The sequence below is a fragment of the Anarhichas minor genome, unplaced genomic scaffold, assembly GCF_050575085.1.
Source record: "Anarhichas minor isolate MPS153535 unplaced genomic scaffold, ASM5057508v1 ptg000027l, whole genome shotgun sequence".
In the NCBI taxonomy this organism is placed as follows: domain Eukaryota; kingdom Metazoa; phylum Chordata; class Actinopteri; order Perciformes; family Anarhichadidae; genus Anarhichas; species Anarhichas minor.
This window is the reverse complement of record NW_027466473.1, coordinates 4334103-4360516: the sequence shown is the minus strand read 5'-3', so window position 1 is coordinate 4360516 and position 26414 is coordinate 4334103. Positions and strand designations below refer to the sequence as shown.

The window sequence follows — 26414 nt, the reverse complement described above, 5'->3', positions numbered from 1 at the left end:
TTGATTTGTCAAAAAAAAAAAAAGTCGTATCGGTGCTGTTGGGAACAAAAAGTAGCGTATTTGAGTTATCAGCAAAAATGAAAAACTAAGTTATTGACATCAATAGAATTATTAATGTCAGTAAGATTATTAACAATTATTAATAATAACGGGGCACCACCCTGAGAACAGGGACCAATAACCAAACTATACACTAAGTCTCATAATTAGTGTTCACTCACAATGTCAATAGTCAAAGTACTATTACACATTCAGAGTGAACAGTGAAGGTTTGAATTCGAGCACAGGCTATTCAGCTATTCAGTGGTGGGCCGTCAGGGCCTGCAAGGCCTTCTCTGCTGGCCTAAACAGAATCACAAAGTTATAGCTATTTTATAATTTAATAATTTTTCATAAATATTTTTCCCATTATCTTGTTTTCTCATTGCACAGCTACTGTCTTCCTCAGTTGCTCTGCTTCCAGTGCAGCTTGTTTTAAGTAGAGCTTTTATCCAATCAGATTTCACCTCTGTGTCTCTAGGTAAGAACAGAGGCCTGAGGCCTGCAGACTCACAAGTGAATCCCTTTGCAGTTTAAGTGAACGGGGACGGTATTGTTGATTGTCATAGTCTTCAACCAATCAGATCTTTAGTTTGACATGTTGGGCGTATTATTTGACGTGCCAGAGGCACCAAGGTAGCCTGCTAAGTACGTCTGCATTAACATGCGCCGTGATTGGTCAGTGGGTGAGCGCGTGACTAATGTGAAATTTAAGGAAGCTGGCAGAAGTTAGTTGGAGTAAGAGTTCAAAATGAAAGATATGGTTGAAATTATAACATTATAACAGCAGCCCTGACTCAGCCTCAGGCTGACAGCGTTACACATTTTATGGCTGGGAATGTGTTTCATTTTAACTGAGCATCTTAGTGTTTGGAGCTACGCTACGCTAACCTGAGGACGCCATAGCACGGCAGGACACTACAGTGCTTTTGAAAACTTTTGGAGAAACCTGAGTGCATCTACAGATCAACGAACACGTTCGCAGGGAAACGGAGCTCCACGACCGCGGTTCGCCCACGGCCGGTCCGTGGTGGCAGTTGTTTCTACACCTCCATAAAAGCAGGTGTAGAAAGGCGGATAAAAGCAACGTTGTTTCTACACCTCCTTTCATGCGAATCGAATCGTGTCGGATGGCACAGAGCTGGAGTTGACGCAGAGTTTTATAGTCTCAGGGACCGCAGGGCCGCAGCACAGGGAGCCGCCTGTGGTACCTGTGGCCCTCGTCCAATGAGACCCCAGTGTTGAGTTTGGACCAAGAATCCCACGTAGGTGAGACTTAACGTCTCACGGCGCTTGGTGTGACTTTAACCCAAATCAGGCTGTTGACTACCGTGCAGTCCCATGTAGGCCCAACTCCCTTTGTTCCAACCGCATGGTGAAGTCTCAACACGTGGTATGACTGAACCGAGAGGACGACAAAGCTACAGTGACATAGCACAACAGAACAGAGAGTGACGTAGGACGACAGAACCCAGAGTGATATAGGACGACAGAACCGGCAGTGACATGGCATGACAGAACCGAGAAGGATGAAGGGTGACAGAACCAAGAGTGACATAGAACTACAGAGCTGAGAGTGAAGTAAGACGACACAGCCAGAGTGACCTTGACGATAGAACGGAGAGTGACAAAGGACGACGGACCAGAGTGACATAGGACAGCATAACCGAGATACACATAGGATGACACAACCAAGAGTGACGTAGAACGACGCCGCCAGAGTGACAACTGACGATGGAGCCAGAGGGACGACGGACGATGGAGCCAGAGGGACGTAGGACGGGGGAGACAGCGTGACGAAGGATTCGGACAACAGATCCACAGCCCAGAGTGACATCATAAGGTTTGGTCGGTCATTAGTAGCCTGCACAGATGGAACTAGAAAAAGCATTTACTCTTTATAATGTTTAGCTGTTACCCAGAGAAGAGGAGGACATTTAAAGAGCACTTTTAATATGCTGCCCAAATGACACTAAACTATCTCTGAAGGGGGTTCCCTCTTGTGTGATCCTTCCCAAGGTTTCTTCCAGCCTCTCCTGTTAAAGGGTTAGTTTGGGGGGTTTTCCTTGCCCACTAGAGGGAGGTGCCTTCATCACTTGGGCTTCAAATTACCAATACTGAATAGTTTTTTTTCGGTAAATTGAATGTCATCACGTATGGTAAATGGACTGTACTTTACTTTACTAGTCTTCTGACCACTCAAAGCGCTTTAACACCCATTCATACACTGATGGCAGGGGGTACTATGCACCTGCCCATCAGGACTCTGACTAACCATTCACACACCGTGGGCACAGCCTGCGGGAGAAATTGAAGTGTCTTACTCAAGGACAGCTCTACATGGACTAGCGGAACCGGGGGATTGAACCACCGATCCTCTGATTGAAGGACGACCCTGCTCTACCACTGAGCCACAGTCATATAGCATTAGCTCACAGCTAATGATACGAGCAGAATAGAACTGATGGTGCTCAGGTGTTACTCTTGTATATGTATATAATTGTATTGGATCTGTCTTCAAATCATAATTAAATGTTTTAATTGGATGTAACGTTTGTCATTCTATTTTTCAATGCCTACATAACATTTCAGCATCTGTTTTGCTGTGGAGTTTACACTTCCAATAGTGTCCACACAATGCAAAATGAAACACAATTTAGTTCATTTAAAGAAACAGTAAAGGAGCCACGGTAACAATGAGAAAAGAGCTTCACAGATATAATGGAAGCTCTCATTGGTCAGCCATAACTTTCAGTGTTAAAAACAAAGTATTTTAATTTTGACAGGTAATGTTTTAGTTGATGCCTAAACAAATATGTATTAATATTATAATACTGATTGCAAGCATATTGCAGAGACCTACTGTTGTTTGCTCTGCTGTGGAAAGAGTATTTATTTTAATTTTAATTTTAAAAAGTGCTCAGAAATCCAGTTTTTGGTTGAAAAACATTTAAACAAGCAGGCGGATATTAAAACCACTACAAGAAGCTAAAAGAGGCTCACAATCACTGTGTGGCTGCAGGGTTGTGTCTTATGGTCCTGGATGATGGCATCATGGGTGATGTGTTATTGAAATAGATACAATTATAAAGTGTGCTGAATACACAAATTGTTACAGTCATAGAAGAAGCAGTTTTTGAAAAGTCAGTGGCACTCACGTAGCTCACTGAACTCAAACCTAAGTCTGGCTTTCAGAAACAAATACCGGATTAAATGAACCAGTTACTAATTTTCACCAAGTTCAAAGCTTGGATACATGTTGGCTTCTTTGCAGCAGTGGTGGTAAAACCAGACCTGAAGACCTGCTCTCATTATGACACAACTAACCACAGGGTCCGCTTCTGACTGATGGTACAGTATTAGACATCAACAAATGATCAACAATAAAAGAGGCTCAGAGTTGGGCTTCATTTTGAGTTGCAAATTTGAGAAGAAGCCATCAAATGATGTCTGGATAGACGTCAGTGACAGAGAGAAGCCTATGTGTGCCTGTTTGAGAAACTTGTGTTAGCACACTGAGGAATAGAATGAGCAGTGTGTAGTGTGTGTGAGGCTGTGTGTGTTTAGCAGGTTTCTTGAGGAGACAGAAATAGAAGGGGTTGGCTTTATACAGCATTTATATAATTTAGAAAATGTTAATTCATTCATAAAAAAGGTAAAAGAGGGAGGAATAGATGTTTAAAAGACTAGCTGCTATCTGCTCTGCCACTCATTTGCTGTTGCAAACCCTTAGCTGCTTACAGGTAAACATTAATTAAGTGCTTAACACGCCATTTCATATTTTACCTGCAGATAAAGATTCCATAGAATAATCTCTCATCATATCTTTTAAATATGAAAGTGAGTGCAGCTTACTCACACCACCTACAGGGGAGAGTGAGCATTTTCTCAACACCTTGTTGGCCACAGGCTACACAGGGATCTTTTAACCTTTTCTGGCACATCACTCCGTTTTACTTCCTCATATGCCAAAAGTTAGACTGTTAGGCCTCTAACTGCCACGGATAGTCCATTCTGTATTCTATTTTCAACTGCAGGGGTTCCAATGCTGTTTTTAAACCTACATTTTCAATTTCTATTGAAATATATCTCACCCAACTTATGTTCCTGTCTCATGCCTCTCGAACAAACCTCGGCAAATGACCAATAGTCAAAGCGTCAGTTTTCTTTTCTTAAACACCATAAATTCTGGCTGGTAAAACATTTTTTGTAGGATGTTATGCAAAAAGTATACAAAAGACAAAGAGAAAAACATGTTCTGAGCATTTTCATGGTTAAAGAAAGACTGCCATCAAGTCGAACTTTGACTTCCCTTTTAATGATTTTATACAGATTTTTCATATTCTTTTTAGTTTTTAAGTTATTCTCATTTTCGTACTCTCAATTTATTCTCATGTACTTTGATACAATTTACAAGATGAGAATTATAAGCAACAAATAAATACATAAAAATTGAATGAGCTACAAACACCATTCCAACTTCCATACCGTTATTATTAATATCTCAGGCGAGACTGACTCCATACTAAGACACTTCATGTTGGTTTTAAGCTATTTTTGGTCTGTCTGGTTGCCTTTTGTACTATTACATAGTACAACCTCAAAACTGTAATGCACAATCATGTTACATTATTCTCAGGACAAACAGAAGAGGTACGCAACACTAATGTCTCATGAATGTATCAATAGTTACATCACCATAAATACAAAACAAAAACAAAAATGGAAATTGAATCTCAGATATTTATTGAAATAACATATATCACAACAGTCAACAGGATTTTAGGCTTATGAAAGTTATCTGGGCCTTGGTGATCAGGTGGAAAAAAATAAACATTGTAGCCAACACATATCAAAAACTATATACATTATAAGAAGCCAAATAAAATGTACTCATTATTTTGGTTGATGTCCAAACAGCACAGATCTACATGACACTAGGATGGGTGATTGTCATGTTATTCCAATGAGCTTGACCTCTGAGATCAACACTGTTGCGCAGACATGCCAAGTCAGCAACACCAGCAACACCAGCCGCTGACTCATCGACAGGCTCAATTTTATCCTGCTGTAGTATTATTCCCACGCAAATTGATATGCGCGTGCACGTGCCCACTGCTAAAGAAAATACGTCACCGCATGATGAAGTTGTTAATTACCAAAATAAAATGGGCAATAACAAAATCACAACAAGCCCGCCATGGATACACCCAGAACGCCGCAACACAGCTTGAGTCTGTGCTGTGGGACAGACGGTAACACCAGGAAGCGCACACCACGGATAACGGAACCACAGCGCGAGCGTAGCAAAACTAACCGGACAGTTTATAGCGGCGCACTCAAGTAGCCTCCATGACAGCTAACAGTAGACTACAACACCAAGGTAAACAGATTTTCTCTCTGTAAACTCACGTTGTAACACACAGTCGTGGCGACTTCAACCATTTGTGGTCAGGGACGGCTGGTTTTAATGTTCAACCAGATTTGTATAGTTATGTTTTGCCGAAACTAGTGTAACGTTATCCATACAACGAAGTAAGGGTCCAAAAATTGAATATTCTGATATTTGACAAATTGTACTATGAGTAGAAACACTAGCAGCCGAAGTACTTCTTTCAAAAGTTTGATGAGGGTTATCATTAATATATGCTTGGTTAGACGAAGCTATCCAGCTAATGTTAACGTTATTAATGAATAAATGGTTAACGCTGTGTCTTTGTCCGCCGTAACTGAAGCTTTAAACAAAGCTATTTATGAAGACTAACTCAATTTAAAACGGCGAGTTTAAGGATTTGTAGATAGTTGAAATGGCCATTAATGGTGCAAACAATTCATTTATATATTTTTTATCAGTGCAAATCAACAAAGTACATACGAAACATGAGGTGTGTGTTCACGAAGACAGATTCAGCATTGGAGATGAAGACAAATCCCGACCTCCATTCACCAACACCAGACTCATTCTGTGTCAGTGTAGGTTCAATTTGTGATGAGTTACAGAAGGAGTTGGGCTGTTACAGGTGGAGGTGTGTTGATACATCAGTGTGTGTGTGTGTGTGTGTGTGTGTGTGTGTGGTGGGGGGGGGTGGTGGCATCTATGACAGGTACCAAGCATTGGGGGTTAGATGGCTGAATCACTTTCATTTGTATTTCACTTTTTAAATTTTAAATTTGTATACAGTTTCTCCCTACCACCCATTTATTTGTAAACAATAGTATTTGGTATACTATTAGACCCCCAGGCCCTTTGAAGGGTGCAGGTGCAGAACTTGTGCTTTTGCATCCTGACTAAAGTGGAGAAGTAGCCAACAGTGTTAACAGACAACTAACACACAGCCCCTGTGAAATGCCTGCTGCCGATCTATTTTGTCTAGTTGATGTTGGCCTCACTGTCCACGATGATGTCGCATGGCTTCAAGAGCAGCAAGCAGGACTTCACCTTCGGACCATGGAGAGTGACTGCTGCCAGAAACCACATCATGAAATCCAAAGACATTGAACGGTGAGATGGCGCTTCTTACAGTGTTTGTCTTTTGCCCTTTCACTCTAAAGGCTTTTACTCAGGTTATGCAGCCTGAGTGCGTTCAACACAGCAGATCATCATTTGTTGTTATTGAAGTGTGTATAAAACAGTTGTGCAGCCAAAAGAACATGGCACTATAGGCCCAGTTTTGCAAACCCGTCCATACACCTGCAGAGCTCCGTACTGGTCTTGTGTCAAATTTAATTTCCTCCTTCAAATAGCGTTTCCCTATGCAGGTTGACACTCACTGTAAGCATCATCACATACAGTTATGGCAACTAAATGTATGAATAGGTGTAATCTTTTCTTTAGCTGTTTGCTGTTTGCCTCTCCAGGTTAGCTGAGGAGATGAACTTGCCCTCGCTTCCGGAGATGCTGTTCGGGGACAACGTCCTGCGTATCCAGCACACAGACGGCTACGGCATCGAATTCAACGCCATCGATGCCCTGAGGAGAGTGAACAACATGGAGGACGCCGTCAAGGTGGCCTGTGCACAGGAGTGGCAGGAGAGCAGGCAAGACGAGCGTCCCAGCTGGAGGGTTGTTTGGTTAACGTGTGATATGTTGTTGTTTTTTCTGATTTGGTAATCAAAGGCAACAATCTGTGGCCTTTTCACCTGTTCTCAAAATCCTGTTGGGAGTTCTCAAGCAGTAATGCATACCGTTTAGTTAGTTGGTTTGGTTCCAGATTGTGATTTGTCATTATCATCTGTGCCAGGAGAATCGTGCGATTGCTTGTGTGTGAATTAGTGAGTGAGTGTGCATCCCGGCGTCTGTCCACGACTAATCTCGCATTCTGAGTTCATTCAAACTGCATGATATTTCGAGTTGCTATGCGGGCAGACAGCTTGGTGAGCTTAATTTGGTTTTTGGCAAGATATTATAAAGTCTATTAAAGCACGACTTTGAGCCAGTTGACTACGTACATCCTCGCTTGTTTTTGAGTTTGAATGAAGCGTGTCCTTATTGGTGTCTAGACGAGGGGTTAGCCAGTTGTAAGTTGTATTCATTCAATCACACGATACAGCAGAGGTTGTTGCAGACACACCTGTCTGAGATCTGCACTCTACTGACTGCACCTTTCTCGTTAATGAAAGAGATTGGCTCTCATCTTAGAGCAGTGATTTACATGTATGATGTAAAAAACAATGTTGATTCAAAAGGAAATAATAAAAGACAACAGGATGAGAATATAGTAGCCAAATGTCTGAAACAACAGGACATCCCATGTATCACACGCAGGGACGTTTCAGAACAACTTAAAGAAGGAAAACTCTCCTTTCTGGAGTGTTGTGTTGAAAAATGATTCATAGAAACAATGCCACCTGCGTAGTGATCAATAATCTCTGTGATCTCCTTCCAGAGCTGATTCTGAACACTCCAAAGAGGTGGTGAGACCTTACGACTGGACATACACCACGGACTACAGAGGCACCCTCATAGGGGAGAGCTTGCAGATGAAGGTGGGTCTTTTTTTCAGGGATGGGTTGTAACAGTTTCATCCACACCTTTCTGTTACACGTTACCTGTGTTTTCACCTCTACCTGTTGTTCATGTGAAGGCGACCAAGACGGCGGAACGGATCGACATGGAGAAGCTGAAAGCCCGGGAACAGATCATGTTCTTCGACGAGGTGCTGCTGTTCGAGGACGAGCTGCACGACCACGGCGTCTCAATGATCAGCGTCAAAATTGTGAGTTGTGAGCATTGGATGCTAAGCAGCCAATGCTAATGATCAAAACGAGGAGCAGATTCAGTCACGTTTGAGAGGACTGTCTGTGTAATCGGTGCGTAATCGACCGAGGCAGCAGCTCACGTTGAATTTTAAGTAACATGTCGCTGTGTGTCTGATGCAGAGGGTGATGCCCACCAGTTTTTTCCTGTTGCTGCGCTTCTTCCTACGAGTGGACGGAGTGCTGATTCGAATAAATGACACGCGACTGTATCACGAGGCAAGTTGTTTGCCTCCAGGCAGGACGAAATGTACAGTGTGTGGTTTTACAAATGAGCGAGTCATGTGATGTGAATGTTGTCTGAAGTTATCCGCGCTGCTGTTTTTGATTCCAGGCCGGAAAGGACTTCATGCTGCGAGAGTTCAGCACGAGGGAAAGCAAAGTAGCAGAGCTGAAGGTGAGCCGTGACGTGCCGATAACAAGACACATTTCATGTTTACACCTCAAATTCAAAGATACATATTTTCCCTCTTACCTTTAGTGCTACTTATCAATCTTTCTAAAGATATTATTTATTCCATTAGATCTTACAGGTGTACCTAATAAAGTGGCCACTCACACACGACAGGATTTAGTCTTTTTCTTACATAAAGTCTGTTTTTGTCGTGTCTCTCATGGAAAAATAAGTTAACAAATGCATTTTATCACGGTGGTCTACTCTCCATCACCAATATTTCCATAAAATATTTGTATATTACCAATGTTTTGCATTTAAAAAAACAATCCCAACATTACCATTTATTTACACATAAACACACTAAATTCATTGAAATGTACATAAGAATAGAACATTTATATCATAGACATTTCTATATCACCATGTGTTTGAATACAAACTGTCATTTTGTTTAATGACTATAATTATGCATTAAAGCAGATTGCATTTAAAGCCTCCGTTAGCAGAACGTGCAGTGAAACTCCTGTGATGTACGGCATGTGTTTCTCTTCAGGATGTACCCGCCGCACTGTACACGGATCCTAATGAGATCGCCCAGCATTTAACCCTGAAGCTGACAGAAAGCGAGAGGCTGGAGCTTCCTTTGATGCAGCACGAGACAGCTGTCAACGACGTCCTTCAGTGACCGCCACGCCGACGTGTCCACATCCACGTGTTGCATGAAGAAAAGAATGGGAATCGTAGTCTTAAACCACATTGAACCACAGTAACATAACAACCATTGATTTCCCCTTAAAATACCTGTGTACAGGAATAGTTTTTATATGTGACCGCTAAGATCATGTGTTCTTAAAACTCTCACGACAGTGTCCGTGTGTTCCCAGTGCAGCTCTACGCACTGTAATATCAGAGAAACGTTAACCCCAGTTGGGTCTAGCTTCTGGCTCTGTTCATATTTGAACTGATTTTGTTTTATGAGGCATTTTTTCCACGTGAAAGGCTCGGTAGGGTAGCTGTGTCCATGCTTGTAATATTAGTGCATCAACAGTGTGTTTGTAGAAAAACAAAAACTACACTAAACAGCACTGTATTTTCTGAAGTCAAAAGTCATCAAAACATGTCTGTAAATATGTCTACTTTATTTTCTACGGTTACTTATGGAAGGTGAACGAGCTTGTTTTCCATTTGCAAGTCAGACACCTCCATAATCTGTGTGAATATGTCTTCAATATGGCCAAATAAATTGTGTTTGTGCAAATGTAGCTAGCTGGTGTTCATGGCGGTTTACTCAGAGAGGGTTTCTATCCATAATAATCATAAATGATGAATGAACACTCAATGGATAAATGCTGAGTTGTTGACCTTAGTTTAGTTTCACAACATCAGCAGTGACCGCGGTGGACCGATGTTGAAATAGGAATTGGGATTTAAACAAAATGGTCGTCTAATTTGAGGGGGGAATTATTGATAATTAGTATTTAAAACGTACCTAGCACATTCCCCCGTGTATAATCAAAAATACACGGGGGAATGCACTGGATGACATGTTCATTCATTACCATTAACACACTGTACTGTGATGTAAAATAATCAGCTTTATTTTGTGCACAATCATCTCTCTAAATGTACTTACAAAAAGTATGTAAATCACTACAACAGTTCCAGTTCCTGATGGATTGGTGTGTTCTGCTAGTTAAGATGCAATCATTCAGGCTCGTGGTTTAGAGATCACTGCTCCGGGGGATCAGGGTTCAATTCCCAACAGTTGTATGGCAGCAGACTTGCTGGTCAGAATAAGGCCCGATCCCAATCTCCACACTCAGACTCACGCACTATAAGTCCATGAGGGTTTAGTTCTGTCCCACTGTCAAATCCTCCAGTGTTTGAGTCTCTATGGCAGACAGTTTGAGCCTTTCATGAACCCTTTCTGTAAATCAACATTATATGCTGACTTTGCCCAAGGGAATTACCCACAATTCATTGCATGTGCCGTTAAACACGGGGTAACCAGTGGAGGACGTCACATGTGTTCAGCCTGTCATATTACATTTACACAGAAACATTAAGGGTTAAAGACGGAACAAACAACATGAAATCAGAGAATATTTATTTATTCATTCATCAAATATTTAATTTAGTCATTGAAACTGTTTTGACAAAAACAAGTAAATAGATCATTTGAAATTGCTTCTCATCTTGTGAGGAAAGAGTCTGGAAGACGTTCAAATTAAGAAATAAAAAGTATAAAACAAATACCCACAACTTTTTTGACGTTATCATTGTAACTTGATATTTTGCAGCAAAGTGCTGTCCCATTCATATTTACACCATCTCAAGCCCTCACAGTTTCTCACACTCAACCATTTAACAGGTGATGTCAGTAAGTACCTGAGGGTTGAGGGTTTGAGGCTTCAGGGGGGACATCGGGACTGGGCCTAAGTCTCAGGTGTCCAACAGGAAGTCCAAGTCCTGAAACCTGCACTCTGACTGTTAACATAACAAACTGCACCCTGATAACATAGAGCATGCAAGAGGAGGAAATGACCCAAAACTCCAACCCCAGCATCATAAACAAAGTAAAGACGGGTTATTTTAAACTGTCATGTCATTTGGCCCATAATAGTTGAAAGAAAAATGTTAACTTGAGATGAACATTTTTCAAATAAATGTGTCAGAAATGTTTTTTTAAATGATATTAGACAATGTGATGGAAGACATTACTAAAGTGAACTGTGTAAAATGCTGTAGTGAAGGAATAAACTTTGTAAATAAAGTATTTTCTGGGAGAAAAAAATGCAGCCATTCCACAAAAGGCGACGGGCAGTAATCCAATATGGCGCACAATGGCCTCTCACTGCGGTCCAATCCGCTCTCTCTTCTCTTGACAGCTGGCCAATAGCAGCGCCCGCATCGGGCTGAAAACTATTCAACATGGAGACAACAGTTGAAAAGCTCGAGGCGATGGTAAGCCCAGTGTAAAACTGTCCTATTTTCTGCCATATTCATCCTCAGATCATGTTTTTGTACCCTTGTTGAAGGATTCCACAGACATTAGCAGCTCATTAATTATGGACGAGTTATTCATCCTATCACAGGGAGAGCAGCCAGCTCATGATTTCCTCTTTGCATTGATAAGCAATTCAAACTCCTGTGCGCCTTTCGGCAGGCCTGTCTACGTAACGTTACCGTAAATATTACCACCGGGTTTATATCCCTCGAGCTTATGTAACTATTAATATTATAAACAGCGACGACTACGTCCGGCCAGTTCAGACGTTACGTTCTGCTCTCTAGAAAGCCGCTTCCTGCTTTCCTCCCAATGTAATAACATGGCCCCCGTTAAAACATGTCCCTTTTCTAAAGTATTCCGGTAATGTAGCATTTCAGTCGTCGGTCACCATCGCTGGGCCACAGTTCAGCAGGACGCAGACACTCGGTAACGTTAGGTGGACGATAGTCTTCGCTACAGCTCGAACATGTTTCCGTGTTGTTTTAGACCCAGAAGACAATTGGTTTATTCCAGACATCCGTTTTCTACACGAACGCCCGCAGGTTCCTCCTCTGTACGTGTTTAATGGGAGGCAGCGGAGGACAGCTGTATCTGGAGTGAGCAGCTGACATGAATTGTATCCGAAGAGAGCCGTTATAAAACGGGTCCACTGACTAGCTGTTTCTTCTAGAGCTTTCTGCAGCATCCCACTTCAAATCCATGACACAAACGGACTCTAAGCAGGTTTTTCAGTATGTGGCGGTGTTCACGCTAGAAAAGATCCAAAACACAGTTCAGTGGTAGTGTCCAGCAGCTGTTGAGACCTTTCACTCAAACCCACACAGGTGTACCTCATTGGTGGCACTAAAGGAACTGATTTAGAGTCGATGCATGTAGACTATTTGACTAGATAAGTTAAAACCCTTTCCTCGCTGGCAGGGGTTCAGCAAAGTCACCAGGGTTTATCCTCTGGGGACAATAACTGTCCCAACATTACGCCTCGTTCTGTTTGACACGGTGAGACACCTCCTCACAACGACTGCAGCTGAGCTGGTGTGCTGTCTGTCCAGTGCCCCTTTTATGTTGTACTACTGGTGACCCTGCTAGAAAAAGCAGTGCAACATTAAAAGGGCATTGGCCAGGAATGGTCGCAAGCGGCGGGACGCGCTTCCACACTCAGAAGCTGCGGCTGTTGGCAGGTGCTCTGACTTCATTGCACTACTGTATCAAGACAGCTAGCAGTGCAATAGTATTGTCAAAGCATCTGAAAACGGCAGAGACCAGCTAATGAATTAATTAGTAAAGGCAAATAATAGAAGAGCTAGAACAGTTTGGTAAGTTCTGAATATGACATCACTTTACTGTAATCCAGCCTTTAAAACACTTGTGCCATTTTACTGTATCGCATTTCCTGCTTCAAAACTCCTCTTTCTTTATCCACAGACGGTGGTTGTGTTATTCTCATTTTTAATACTTTAACAAAAAGCCAGCCCTTCTTGTGAGCAGATGGAAGCCGGGTCAGTCTGAACGTAACGATGAGTGTCTTTGCAGTTCCTGAAGTCCGAGGCCGACCTGGAGTACATCGAGAGGCGGCTGAAGCTGGACTTCATCAAAGACGCAGCAGAGAATGGATGTCCCGCTGAGGTGATAACTCAAATACTATCTGTTCTTTTACCATTACACCCTCACACAGCTAAAGACGTAGCTACCGTCGTTTAGATGCAATATATATGGATTATATATGGATTATGGTGGCTGATAACCTCCACTGTAAACACAGGTCACTGAGTGCTCTTCCATTCATGTTTAGAAAACACGTCATGTTAAGTCACTTGTGGGGTTTCTCCCCATTTCTCCTCCAAATGTAAAAAATGTAATTGTACTTTTTTTTTTCATGCATTAAGAGACAATAATGCGACACAAGACAAAAAAACATTAGTAAATGACTGGAGAACAGGTAACAGAACAAAACCAACCAGAGCATATAGAAGCTAATCAGAGTAAAATAAGACGTATAGAACAATAAATGGAGAAGAAAGAAAAGTTTTAAATAAAAGTTTATCATAATAATGATGATAATAATAAAGATGTTCCTTATCACTATTAGTTTTGGAAATCCCACATCTTTAGACGAGACCCCAGTCCTGTTCCTCCACACACCCATGAAAGCGTGAGGCTGGATGGGGTCTTGGAGTCCAAACGGGCCAAATGACCGACTCTGTGCCCGCAGGAGAACCCGGCGGTGATGCTGGAGAATCTGAGGGCCATCAAGGCCAAGCACGCGGCGCTGTGCTCGCAGGTGAAGGAGATCGCGGCGGCGCAGAAAGAATCCATGGACTCCATCAGAAACAACCTGGGCAGTGCCATGGAGCTGGTGCAGCGCTTCCAGCAGACTACTGACGTCGAGGTGGTTTCATGTTGTAAAGCCTTTGAGAAGTAGATAGTGGTTTGTTGTGATTGCAAAAATATGGGAATCATCTTGTGTGTCTTAATAACGACATTATGTGACATAAAGGAGGCCTGATGGCTTTCTGCCTCTCACTTTAACAGACCTAGAAACCAAAAACATTACAAAATGATCGTAATATACAAGAAATCTGATGTCACAGGGGAAAACCCCGTGCATGGCATTTCATGTTGCAGCTCTGGGTACAAACTGTTGACTGTGTCCTTGTTAACTCGCTGCAGGTTCAGCCACTGACGGAGTCCGAGCGAGAGTCAGCAGAGCTCCTGGGTTTAGCCGTCAGTGAGACCACAACAGAGGTGAGAGGCACGAAGCTGCCACAAACCAATCTGCATGTTGCTGACCTTCGGGACGAAGTCCCACTTCCTCCCAGGAGCGCTGCGTTTTAAATGTAGGGCTTCCAACGATGAATCAGAAAATATGCCTGTATTCAGTGACGCTCAACAGTTTTATGATTATTTACTGTCTTTGTGCTCCTCCAGGATGTGTCTCTCCAGTTCAGCTTAAGAGGAGACTTTGTCAAACAGAGCTGTTTGCATCGTCTGTCACGGCCCAGCAATTTTAGATTGCTACTACTGTAAAGCCTTCCTGTTGTTCGAAGGCAACAATCCTCCCCTTTCTAGTAGATGCTGTCCAGGAAGTGCTGAAGCTGAACACCGAGCGCGTCCATGCCTCTGGCTATTTTACGAGACTCAGCCATGGTTTTAAATACCAGCTTTTATTTTGAAACATAACTGTTGTATAGAATTTAGATCATATTTTTTATGTTGGATTTGTTTGTCGGGATTCTATGATTTGGGGAAACCTACGGCCTTAAGCAACGCAAGCAATGTGGACTCATTAAGTCGTTATAATGTGACAGCTAATGTGCTAATTTAAAGATGAATGTGGATCAGCACCAGACCAGACCTGCTCCACAATCAGCAGCCTTAAGTCAATCTGTCCATATTGCGTTGTGGTCACATGATGATTTCTGCTGTTTCTTTGTCTTTCAGGCTCCTCCTCCTGGAGCAGCTTCTGAGCACCAGCAGTCACTGAGTGAGTCCGTTGGTCCGTCCACCACTGTAGTCCAGACTGAAATATTGGTTATTGGTTAAGATGTGGTTCTGGTGTTATTGGGGGGGGGGGGGGGGGGGACGGTATTGACACCGGCCTGGAGCGAACGTTTGCTGAATCTTAAGATAAGATTACCAACATGCTCTTCTATGAGATCCATGGAGTTCTGAAAAAAAGACTAAATTGCATACAAAACAATGTAACTTCATGTTTGTCTAGCAAATGAGTCAAAATAAGTTATTAAATAATGTGTATTAATATTGACACTGAAATGTTAAAGGTCTAGTGGTGTCCATCATACAGATACAGAGCACAGACTTTACATAAGAAGTGTAGTAGTCACCGTGACGTCACCCGTTGGTTTGTGGACGTTTTGAAGTCTTGAGTTCAGCATTTTGTCTGTCACAAGAGGGAGGGGCTAATTACAGCGGAACGCTGACCAAAATGTTGGAATTAACTTCCGGGAAGGGAAAACACTGAAACGTTTAAAGTTCTAACACAGTCAACTCCCAGACCAGACAACACCGTGGCAGTGACCTGTCAATCACAGTGTAGCCCCGCCCTAAAGCATACTCTGCTTTATGGTCTATTTGACTCTAAATGGACCATAATTTACTAAATGAACATCATGCTGTATTGAAGAAGACTTGAAACTAGAGATTGAGACCATAAACTCATGTTTACAATGTTTACTGAGGTAATACATCAAGAGAGAAGTAGTCATTTTCTCATAGACTTCTATACAACCAGAGGAGTCGCCCCCTGCTGGTCAGTAGAGAGAATGCAGGTTTAACACATGAAGCTTTGGCTTCACTTTGCAGAACCGGAGGTTGCCCCCTGGTTTAGAGGCGTTTCTTTTTTTCCATGGACTTTTAAAATTCACCTCCAGACTGATATCTTGAAACTTTGACAAATAAATCCAAAGCTATGGTCTTCGTAGTTCAGGTGAACGGACCCTTGTGTCGTGTAAATTCCGACCAGTTGGAATGCCTCTCTGTAGTTTCCATACTCCTCCATCAGGTGACTGAGGTTATCTTTGAGACTGACGTCTCCTTCCGTGTGTCCACAGGCTGCGAGTACGAGGAGCTGAGCGCCGCCATGTTGGAGGCGGTTCCTCTCAGCGTACGCTCCAACGTCAAGCTGGCTGACCTCAATGTGTTCTACCAGCAGCTGCAGCAGCACCTCGGCAAAGACGGGTAGGAGAGCAACTACGACCACTATTCTATATGTCTATGCACAACAACATGTTAATATTTACGCTGGTTATCTCTCCACGTCCTTTTCAAACGATAAACAACCCAACAGTCCTTTATAAACAATGAGCAGAAAGATTAGGGACGTCTTGCTGCATCATTTGACCGACGGGTGTCCTCTCGTCCTCTACAGTGGCTCCCTCAGCGAGCAGAAGATGAAGCAGTTGAAGATGAAGGGGAGCGATGCCAAGCTGAAGGTACTGCAGCACCTCTCGTTGGTGGAGTTGGACAGGAAGGGCCACGTTCGCCTCGTCGTGTGACGAGAATCCTCAACCGGAGACTGCTGTGGTGGGGGGGACGTCATCGCTGGACGGGGCTCCACCCGTCCCACCTGGAGGATTGTTGTTACTGACGTCGTCTTCTCTCCTAGAGCTGACACACGTGACTCTAAAACTTAAGTCATTAATTTGAGTTGTGATAAATGCATGGACGTCCAGTGGTGTCAGGTGTTGATAAATGTCTGAATATGAGGGATATTGATATTCCTGTACTGTACTGTCTGATTGTATCAATCAGTCAATGTTTCTGTGACTAAGATGGAACCCAAAGGAGCGTCATTTAATGGACTAACAGTCACCTTCACATTTCCCACTATTCTGTGTTTGGGTGCGTGAACTGAAATGGAGAATGTTTGTTGATGTTTCCTCTGAGGAGAGGACAGAGGGGGGACAGAGGTTCTTTCAGTGGATTGTTGTAAAACCAGACGGTGTCTTTGTGTATATGATTTTTATTTCCTGAAACAGAGAAAACGTAAAATAAATGTGGGAAACCTGATGACTCGATGGGGACTTCTTTTCTACCGGCATCAAAAAGAATTTCTGAACAATTCTTTAAACAATACAAATGATTCCAGCTCTGACTTCAAACATGGAGAAGTCAGTTCATTTACAGCATCGACAGCTGTTAGAGTAACAAACGTTCCAGAACAACAAACCTTGCTTCATAACAACAGCAAACCACTAACTGGACAAAACTTAACAGGTAACGTAACAAATGCAGGTAACAGCAGGTTTCCCTTGTTGATCTGGCTCATGGGGAGTTTGGTCCTGCTCCAACAGAATCCTCCTGTATTCACAAACGTACATGAACTCTCAGTTTGACTTCTCAAGTGCATCATTTCAATCATTACTGGCGTCAAACGTACAGAGCCCAGGTGTTTCACAAGCATGCTGTGTGTGAGCTCACCAGTGGAGGATGTGTTTCAGGCGGTGGCTGCGTCACCAGTGGAGCTGACGGTGTGTGCTGGGTGTCCTTTATTGTCACCACGCTGCCCTTCAAACAGCTCAACCCTAAACACCAGAGGCACTATATTACTAGATTTATTTTTATATGTTTCTGGCAGAGAACATAATTAACTGCATGATTTTCTTTGATGTCTTTAACCTGCAAAACAAACGGTTAGTATATGCATTGAAATTGCATTTGAAATGTTAACTCTTAGCAGCACTTGACACTCACAGTGTGCGGACCCCTGGGCTCCTTCCGGTGCCCTCCATTCCAAAGGCCAGCAGCACGTCGTCTAGTGTCGAGTGGGCTCTGAAAAAGGAGAACACGCACTGACGGTAGTTGCATCGCCATGACTCAGCGACAGCGTTCGACTCTGCAGCTGTAATCCTGGAACGTTTGTGTTGATGAGGTCATTGACATCATTGAGCCTGCTGTCCCCCACCTGTTGGTGTCCTCCAGTAAACTGGGACTTTGCTGGGACCCTGGAGACACCCTGAGCTCTTCCTTCTGATCTGCAGTCACTGTGTCGGCACCGAGCTCGTTTGAGTGGACAAACCGATCCAAGACTGTTGGAATTATTGTAAGTCATCACACTGCAATACTGCTCCCAATCAAACTACAGGTCGTGGAGTATCTGTCACACCGTCATGTCTGTTTACCGATCTTAACCAAGGCGTCGTCTGCTGTTTCTTCAGCGCTGCCAAATGTAGTTTCCTCCCTCCTGTCATCAATACCATCCTCTTCCTCCCCCTCTGACCCCACATCTTTAAAACAAAGTCAAAAGCATAAAGCATCTATCCAGTGGTGACAGGGATTTATGAATTTGACATTATAGAGTTGATGATGAACCCATAAATATACTTGGTGAAGTTTTCATGTTAGGATTTTCATTCCATCAGACCCAGTTTTTGATGGTCTGTTGGTTCTCACCGCTCTGCTGGTCGCACCAGGCATGCTGCTCCTCTTCCTCAACATGCTTGCCTCCCTCCTCTTCCATGTTTTCTCCTCCCGTCTGTAATTCTCTCTGCATTTCCTCGAGCTCCTCTTGTGCACTGTCCTCCTCCTCTTCCTCCACATACACCCTCCGATGACTTTGACTGCTTCCGTCCTTCCCCTCTTCACTCTGCTCCTGTTCGGATGCTCCCTCCATCTCTCCTTCCTCTTCCTCGTCTTCCTCTCTTTCCTCGGCGCTGCAGCCTCTGTGGAGTGTGAAGCTGTGGGATCCAGTGTCTGACAGCTCTTCTTCCTGGATGGCTGTGATGAAGCCCTCTGGACTGCTGCAAGAATCTACCTTGAAAGGGGGAGACTGAAAACATGGACAGATAACAGCGCACATGCAAATGTGACGGACATGCAGTGTAGGCTGTTGTAGCTGTAGACCTCTGACACAGTTATTCTGAATACAAAAGCAAACTGCCAAAGTATGAACATGCTGATGAGGGGGTGCTGGTTGGTCTAATGCAGACGAGTGACACACTTAATCATTTTAATAAAAGGAAAACTGAGGATGTTTTGATGAATGATCAGCCTGCTGAAACAGTCCAGGACTTTTAAATATTTGCACTTTAAGTTTTACAGCCAATACAGAAAACACTCTTTAAAAAAAGGAAGCTTGTATCTGATCAGGAAATTGGATTCATACGATATGAGCAAGAATATTTTAAGTGTATTAACTTTCGATATGTGTATGGCCACCTGTGATCATTATTAAAAGGAGGCAAGTTGACCCCCCCCCCCCCCCCCCCCCACACACACACACACACACACACACACTGGTGAAGGAGATGACTCACCTTCACTGAGCGGTCTCTTGGTGTGGTGAAGCTCTGAGTCCTGCAGACAGGGGATTCTGGGAGATTGGCCTCTCTAACGCCCGTCATCACACGCCGGCGTACGTCTGTCAAAACACAACACGAGCAGCAGCTATGACACTTGTGTTCTCCTTTACTGGAGGTTTATTTTTATATTCGTCCATCAGTGCGTTAGTCGCTGTAAGCTGACCTCTTCACTCTTGTGCATCCCTTTAAAATAGTTGCTCTGATGTCCTCAGTGGACAAAAATGTCCTTAAAACTGCCATAAAAAACTATGTATTGATTCTATTTTCCATTTTCCCTGAGTCACAGTTTTGAACCAACATCAGTCCTGATTACGACCAAATATTCATTCATTTACAGAATTTTGTTTACATAATTCCGTTGTTTTTTATGAATAACACAACTATTTAATTCTCTAAATGCTAACGGGGATTTTTATTTTTCACAGTCTGGGATATGTCAACAATTAGCAACAACATTGGGGCATTGGGAGTGGAAACCAGGTATCATGTTTCTCCACGTATGGCAAACATGAGAAAAAGATGAAATCTGGTAGAAAATACTAAAAACCACAATTTAGAAGCCAAAATGTCCCGAGTGATGCAGGCTAAATATCATGTATACAAGAAGCATTGATAACAACCCTACAGCATAGTGCAATGTGATAACCAGGTGAAAGGGCCACAGCCCTGCATTTCTTAGGTGTATTTAAATCTTCTAGAGATCAGTCTCCACCTGGTATGAATATTATATTATTAGTCCTTCTTGGGGGAACAGCTTAAACATCCATGGTGACAGCACCCAATTGAAATAGTTGCACTGTGTGCTGTGTTACCTGGGCTGCGTGGGGTACTATAACAGGGCGGGGCTGTTCTGCTCCCAGAGACACCGTGGAGCTTCTTCAGAGGCTGAGCTGGAGAGTCTGTGATGCTGGACAGTTCAGCCAGCAGAGCCCTGCGCGCACACACACACACACACACACACACACACACACACAAACAGAAAGATCAGCCTTTAAGGATAAATATTGCTCAGGGATGAAGCGTATAACCCTAACACACTATAATGTAGTTGAAAACAGACCCCTAGCTTCAACCTCGGGGTGTCCACAGGAGAAGTTATAGTTGACAAATACAACATACATATATCTGTCTTCAATTTCATTATATTCTGTTCTGAATCATTTATTAAATGTATTGTATATGGAAACATAAAGCCTATAGACACATGGAGGTCTCTTCCTTAACTCAACTCTCCAGGTGTCTCATACACTCTGTGTGGTGCGTCTACATATTGCTAACCGATGCTGCTAGCTCACCTAGCACCACTGAGCTAGCTAACGTCACAGCTTAGCCAAGGAGGAGACAAATACTGTCTACATCTTGCGCTGTCACGAGCATGAGCTTCACGTCCATGAGCAGATGCTGCCACAGTTCGGTGGAATTGAAAGAAAATAGTTCCTACATGAAACTGCTCACAACAAGGTCTGTGGGTCATCTTGAGTAACCTGGGTCATCATCTCTGGAACTTAAATTCTGCATGTTTTATACCTCTGGGTAAACTTGTGTTTGGCTCTATCTTGCAGTACGTGAGCCCTATTATATCCCCCATCCCACACTCTGCCACCCCACTTTACAGAATGAGGCACACAGGTTCATGTCAGTGTCCTTACATGTCGGCGTTGGGTGTATACTGAGCCTGTGTTCCACTGACATCAGGATCCATTTTCTCATCACTGTTTGAGAAGCTCTTATGTTCTGGTTGGGCAAACAGAGAAACTGAAAGTTACACCGGTTTGCAAACACATTTTTCCCCACACTTCAATGTCAGGACGTCTCAATGACTTACTGGTATTGTGAGTATCTGGCAGTAGACTCCCTCTAGCTGCTGGCCTGCACACCTCCATCGCAACGTCTGCATTTTCTGCTGAACTGGATGTCTGGAGGAGACGTACAACACTCTGCATTTTGTGTCAACGCAACAAAAGAAAAAAAGAGCGTGAAGAGTGTTGCTGGCTAAAGCCATGTACCTGCTGCTTCTTCTCAGAGTGGATGTTGAGAAGGCTGCTGTCCAGAGCTGATCTGTACTGACTCGGCTCCTCTTCACTGTGATCAGCTCCCATTGGCCGGCTCCCTGTCATGTAGCGACCCAAGGAACGAAAAGCCAGCGGGCAGCCCTCCTCGTACTGCTGCTGCTCGGCTGGGTAGTGCCTCAGCCATAGAGCCAGCTCCTCCTGGCTCAGCAGTTCCCAATCTCTGCTCAGAAGCTGAGCCTCCAGGTTCTTTCCCCAATCATCTCCCCTGTGCGGAAAGAGACTGTACTGCTTCGAAAGCGGTCCAACAGCAGCGCTCACTCCTGAAAGATTTGCAGAGGACGTAGAGAAGGATGAGACGGAGGAGGCACGAGACGAGTTGGTGCGGCGATAGGGGGGAGCATCTCTGAGCCAGTCCGCTTGATCCTCCTCTCTATGTTCCACTGTGTCTAGGCTCCTGTTGGCCTCCTGCAGCAGCTCCCAGGACACTTTGAGGTTCACCGCAATGGTGCTGATCTGCTGATCCATTGCTACTTTCAGGCCATCCAGCTGCTCCACTATGTCCCTGTCTATGTCCGACTCTTCCTCGTCGCTAACTGAGTCAAACTCACCGAGCAGAGGAAGCATGCCTGCATAAGGGTACAGTTGGTGGAGCGTGGGCTGTGCCTCCGTACGTTCTTCTCTTTCTCTCCCCAGCTCTGGCTTTGCTCCTCTGTACAGCTGTTTGTCCAGGTGGACATGTCTGTCTGCAACGGCGTCGGCCTTGTTTGTGACTGGTCTGACAGTTCTATAGATGACTGATTTGGACAGAAGAATTTCATAATAAATTTGTGTTGAATTGCATGCCTGAAGCACATGCAGTAAACACATCTACACATTTCCAAACCATTAGCTTTGTAAATGCACATGGCATTACGAGGTAAAGTTACTGTGAGGAACTTTTAACTGGTTATTAAATACTCTCAGTGTATAAGTGATCCTTGAGACCATCAGAGAGAAGATTGGCTCAGGCTGTACTGCTGGGCCTGTGGGAGGGAAGGGAGGCACGGGAGAACCAGAACCAGGACTGCACGTAGCAGACGGTGAGATCCTGCTGCAGTAAAATGAGATGTTTGCTAGATGGAGTCTGGTGCTTGGAAACACTACCGAAAGTTCCTCGCAGTAGCTTTTATCTTTTCCAGTACACATGACGACCCTACATGTCTGTGTGTTGTGCTCTGTACCGCTCTGTACTGGTTCCCCCACAATGGTCTGCTGTGCTTTGGTCTGGACCTCGGGCCCCAGATCTTGTTCACACAGCCCACCAGTCATCTGTTCCTCCAGGGAGAACCTCTGCAGCGCACACATACAAACAAGTTTATCATGTAAACGCTCATTTTCAGGCCCAGAATGACTTCTCAGGATGCACCTGTGTGCATTCTAGAAATAATAATTTGAAACAGTATGAACATAAACATGACGGTGACATTGCAGAGGCCAAAGCCTATAGAGTGAGGCACACCTTGACGTCCTGCTGTAGGGTGTAGCACAGGCCCTGCAGGCTGCATGTGCGGTCCTGTGGGTGGTGCTGCAGGCCTCTCAGGACCACATCATAGTAAGGCTGTGGAATGCTGCTGTCCACTGCCAGGGCCTGTCCTGCATCCATCGCCTGTTTGATCCAGTCCAGGTCCACGGTGCCCCACGGTTCACTGTCTAAAACAATGTATGAAGCGTTGGGAGAGTGACGTTATTCCATTTGACCAAACTGTCTGTCACCTACTGCAAGCCCTCACACTACAGGAAGTGCTTTCATCTTCAAAAAGCTCACCCTAAGGTAACACAAACACATTGATTCTTATCTTCAGGTGCTTATACAATAAAGAAAAGGATTCATATTCTATTTCATTTCTGCCGATAGATACCGCTCTAAATGCCACACACTGTTCCTTTAGTCCACCACGAGGAGCCGGGATGTGAGCGCTACCTGTGTAGAGTTCCTGGATCAGAGCACACAGACTGTAGATGTCGGCCTGCGTTGTGCACGGTCGCTGTTTAATGACCTCTGGAGCGGCCCATCTGTGAAGGCTGTGTGGGAGGTCTATGTGTGCGGGGGGTTTGACACATGTACTTTCACTGCTGGACACACACACACACACACACACACACACACGCACACACACACACACACACACACACACACACACACACACGGAACATGATTATAACCAGAAGTGTAATGACACACAGTATATTTACCATTATTGCTAAATATACTCTCCATACTCTACTGTTTAGGAATATTAAACATGTTGACACCAGTTGATCTACCTAGTTAATGTGTTTCCATTCACGGTACCCACCTTGTCTTTACTGCAGAACAACAACAACTATTTGGAACTGATATCAAACTGTGTCAAGTACTTGCACTTTACTTGAGCTTTTCCATTTTATGATGCTTCTACTCCACTACATTTCAGAGGCAAACAGTACTTTTTATTCCACCATATTTATCTGAAAACATCAGTTATAAATGACTGAATATTATTAGATTATACAGATTTAGAATATTAATAGAAAAAGTATGAATCAACTACAACATAATGGTATATTATTATAAGTTAAGGTACCCAGCAGTATAAAGTAATCAAATACTGCCGACTTTTCCCAGCTGAACATTAAAGGTTCATACAGTGTGATTCTGCACCATGAGTCGTCCTTAAGATTTCAGGCCTGCTGGTTTTACAATTTATTTTCCAGTGAAAATATGTGCTTTGTGTTTAGTAGTGCGGAGTCTTGTTGTTGATATATTAGCTTCAAGTTTTCAGAATTGTGTGCATAATTCAAATATTTTGTGTGTGTACAAAAAACTGTAATAAAGCATTTCGCCACAGACATCCACTTCGTAATACTGCAAACATATAATTATTTCAATACTTTCATCAGTGGGACATGGGCCCAGTCACTATTGCGTTACCTCCTTCGGCTACAGATAGTGACTTAACAGACATTTATTCAAATGAAAGTGTTCAAGATTGCCATTTTAAGTATGTTTTGAGGTCAAAACTTTTGTACTTTTACTGAAGTGGGATTTTGAATGCAGGACTTTTACTTGTAACAGAGTATTTCTGCATTGTGATATTGCTACTTTTACTTAAGTAAAAGATCTGAGTACTTTGTAGTGTCGAGCATCGATTTAAGTAGAGCCCATGGCTGCCAGAAATGATTTAGACAATTATTTACATTATGAGTTACTCATACTGTAAACGGTGTATATTATTTATTTCTACTGACAACAGACCTTTTTTCTTCTTCTATTTTGTCAGATATTAATTTCAAAACTGCTTCATCATGCAGGAAGTTTAATCCGTGCCTCCTACATCAAGCATGCAAAGGTCTGGTGTAGGTTGGTGAAGGTCTGGTGTAGGTCTGATGAAGGTCTGGTGAAGGTCTGGTGAAGGTCTGGTGTAGGTCTGATGAAGGTCTGGTGAAGGTCTGGTGAAGGTCTGGTGTAGGTCTGATGAAGGTCTGGTGTAGGTCTGGTGAAGGTCTGGTGTAGGTCTGATGAAGGTCTGGTGAAGGTCTGGTGTAGGTCTGATGAAGGTCTGGTGTAGGTCCGGTGAAGGTCCGGTGAAGGTCCGGTGTAGGTCCGATGAAGGTCTGGTGTAGGTTGGTGAAGGTCTGGTGTAGGTCTGATGAAGGTCTGATGAAGGTCTGGTGAAGGTCTGGTGTAGGTCTGATGAAGGTCTGGTGTAGGTCTGGTGAAGGTCTGGTGAAGGTCTGGTGTAGGTCTGGTGTAGGTCTGATGAAGGTCTGGTGAAGGTGTGGTGTAGGTCTGGTGTAGGTCTGGTGAAGGTCTGGTGAAGATCCGGTGAAGGTCCGGTGTAGGTCCGGTGAAGGTCCGGTGTAGGTCCGGTGAAGGTCCGGTGAAGGTCCGGTGTAGGTCCGATGAAGGTCTGGTGTAGGTTGGTGAAGGTCTGGTGTAGGTCTGATGAAGGTCTGGTGAAGGTCTGGTGAAGGTCTGGTGTAGGTCTGATGAAGGTCTGGTGTGGGTCTGATGAAGGTCTGGTGTAGGTCTGGTGAAGGTCTGGTGTAGGTCTGATGAAGGTCTGGTGAAGGTCTGGTGTAGGTCTGCTGAAGGTCTGGTGTAGGTCTGGTGAAGGTCTGGTGTAGGACTGATGAAGGTCTGGTGTAGGTCTGGTGAAGGTCTGGTGTAGGTCTGATGAAGGTCTGGTGAAGGTCTGGTGTAGGTCTGCTGAAGGTCTGGTGTAGGTCTGATGAAGGTCTGGTGTAGGTTGGTGAAGGTCTGGTGAAGGTCTGGTGAAGGTCTGATGAAGGTCTGATGAAGGTCTGGTGAAGGTCTGGTGAAGGTCTGGTGTAGGTCTGATGAAGGTCTGGTGTAGGTCTGGTGAAGGTCCGGTGTAGGTCCGGTGTAGGTCCGGTGAAGGTCCGGTGAAGGTCCGGTGTAGGTCCGGTGAAGGTCCGGTGTAGGTCCGGTGTAGGTCTGGTGAAGGTCTGGTGAAGGTCTGGTGTAGGTCTGGTGAAGGTCTGGTGTAGGTCTGGTGAAGGTCTGGTGTAGGTCTGATGAAGGTCTGGTGTAGGTCTGATGAAGGTCTGGTGTAGGTTGGTGAAGGTCTGGTGAAGGTCTGGTGAAGGTCTGGTGTAGGTCTGATGAAGGTCTGGTGTAGGTCTGGTGAAGGTCTGATGAAGGTCCAGTGTAGGTCCGGTGAAGGTGTGGTGAAGGTCTGGTGTAGGTCTGGTGTAGGTCTGGTGAAGGTCTGGTGTAGGTCTGGTGAAGGTCTGGGCCTGCATTACCTGGGGACCATGAAGCCGAAACCAGTCAGTTTGACTACTGCGAACTTGGTGAGGACCACGCTGTGGGAGGACAGGGCCCTCATCACCAGGCCCCC

General features: G+C 44.0%; 2 protein-coding genes across 3 annotated transcripts; both read left to right on the top strand.

The window, feature by feature from the left end:
• Window positions 1–5363: 5363 nt before the first annotated feature.
• tiprl (TIP41, TOR signaling pathway regulator-like (S. cerevisiae)) lies at window positions 5364–9954 on the top strand. Of its 2 annotated transcripts, none has more exons than XM_076101644.1 (8): window positions 5364–5422; window positions 6414–6541; window positions 6898–7077; window positions 7926–8025; window positions 8124–8255; window positions 8419–8514; window positions 8630–8692; window positions 9246–9954. In XM_076101644.1, the coding sequence occupies exons 2-8, from the start codon at window positions 6417–6419 to the stop codon at window positions 9375–9377; spliced, it is 828 nt and encodes a 275-aa protein (XP_075957759.1). In that variant the 5' UTR covers window positions 5364–5422; window positions 6414–6416; the 3' UTR covers window positions 9378–9954. The 2 variants fall into 2 exon arrangements, with proteins under 2 accessions (XP_075957759.1, XP_075957758.1); XM_076101643.1 differs by lacking the exon at window positions 5364–5422 and adding an exon at window positions 5893–6012.
• A 1585-nt stretch (window positions 9955–11539) lies between these two features.
• On the top strand, window positions 11540–17228 carry ska2 (spindle and kinetochore associated complex subunit 2). The gene is made up of 7 exons (XM_076101645.1): window positions 11540–11656; window positions 13233–13325; window positions 13912–14088; window positions 14370–14444; window positions 15141–15183; window positions 16271–16397; window positions 16588–17228. The coding sequence occupies exons 1-7, from the start codon at window positions 11624–11626 to the stop codon at window positions 16712–16714; spliced, it is 675 nt and encodes a 224-aa protein (XP_075957760.1). The 5' UTR covers window positions 11540–11623; the 3' UTR covers window positions 16715–17228.
• The last annotated feature ends 9186 nt before the right edge of the window (window positions 17229–26414 follow it).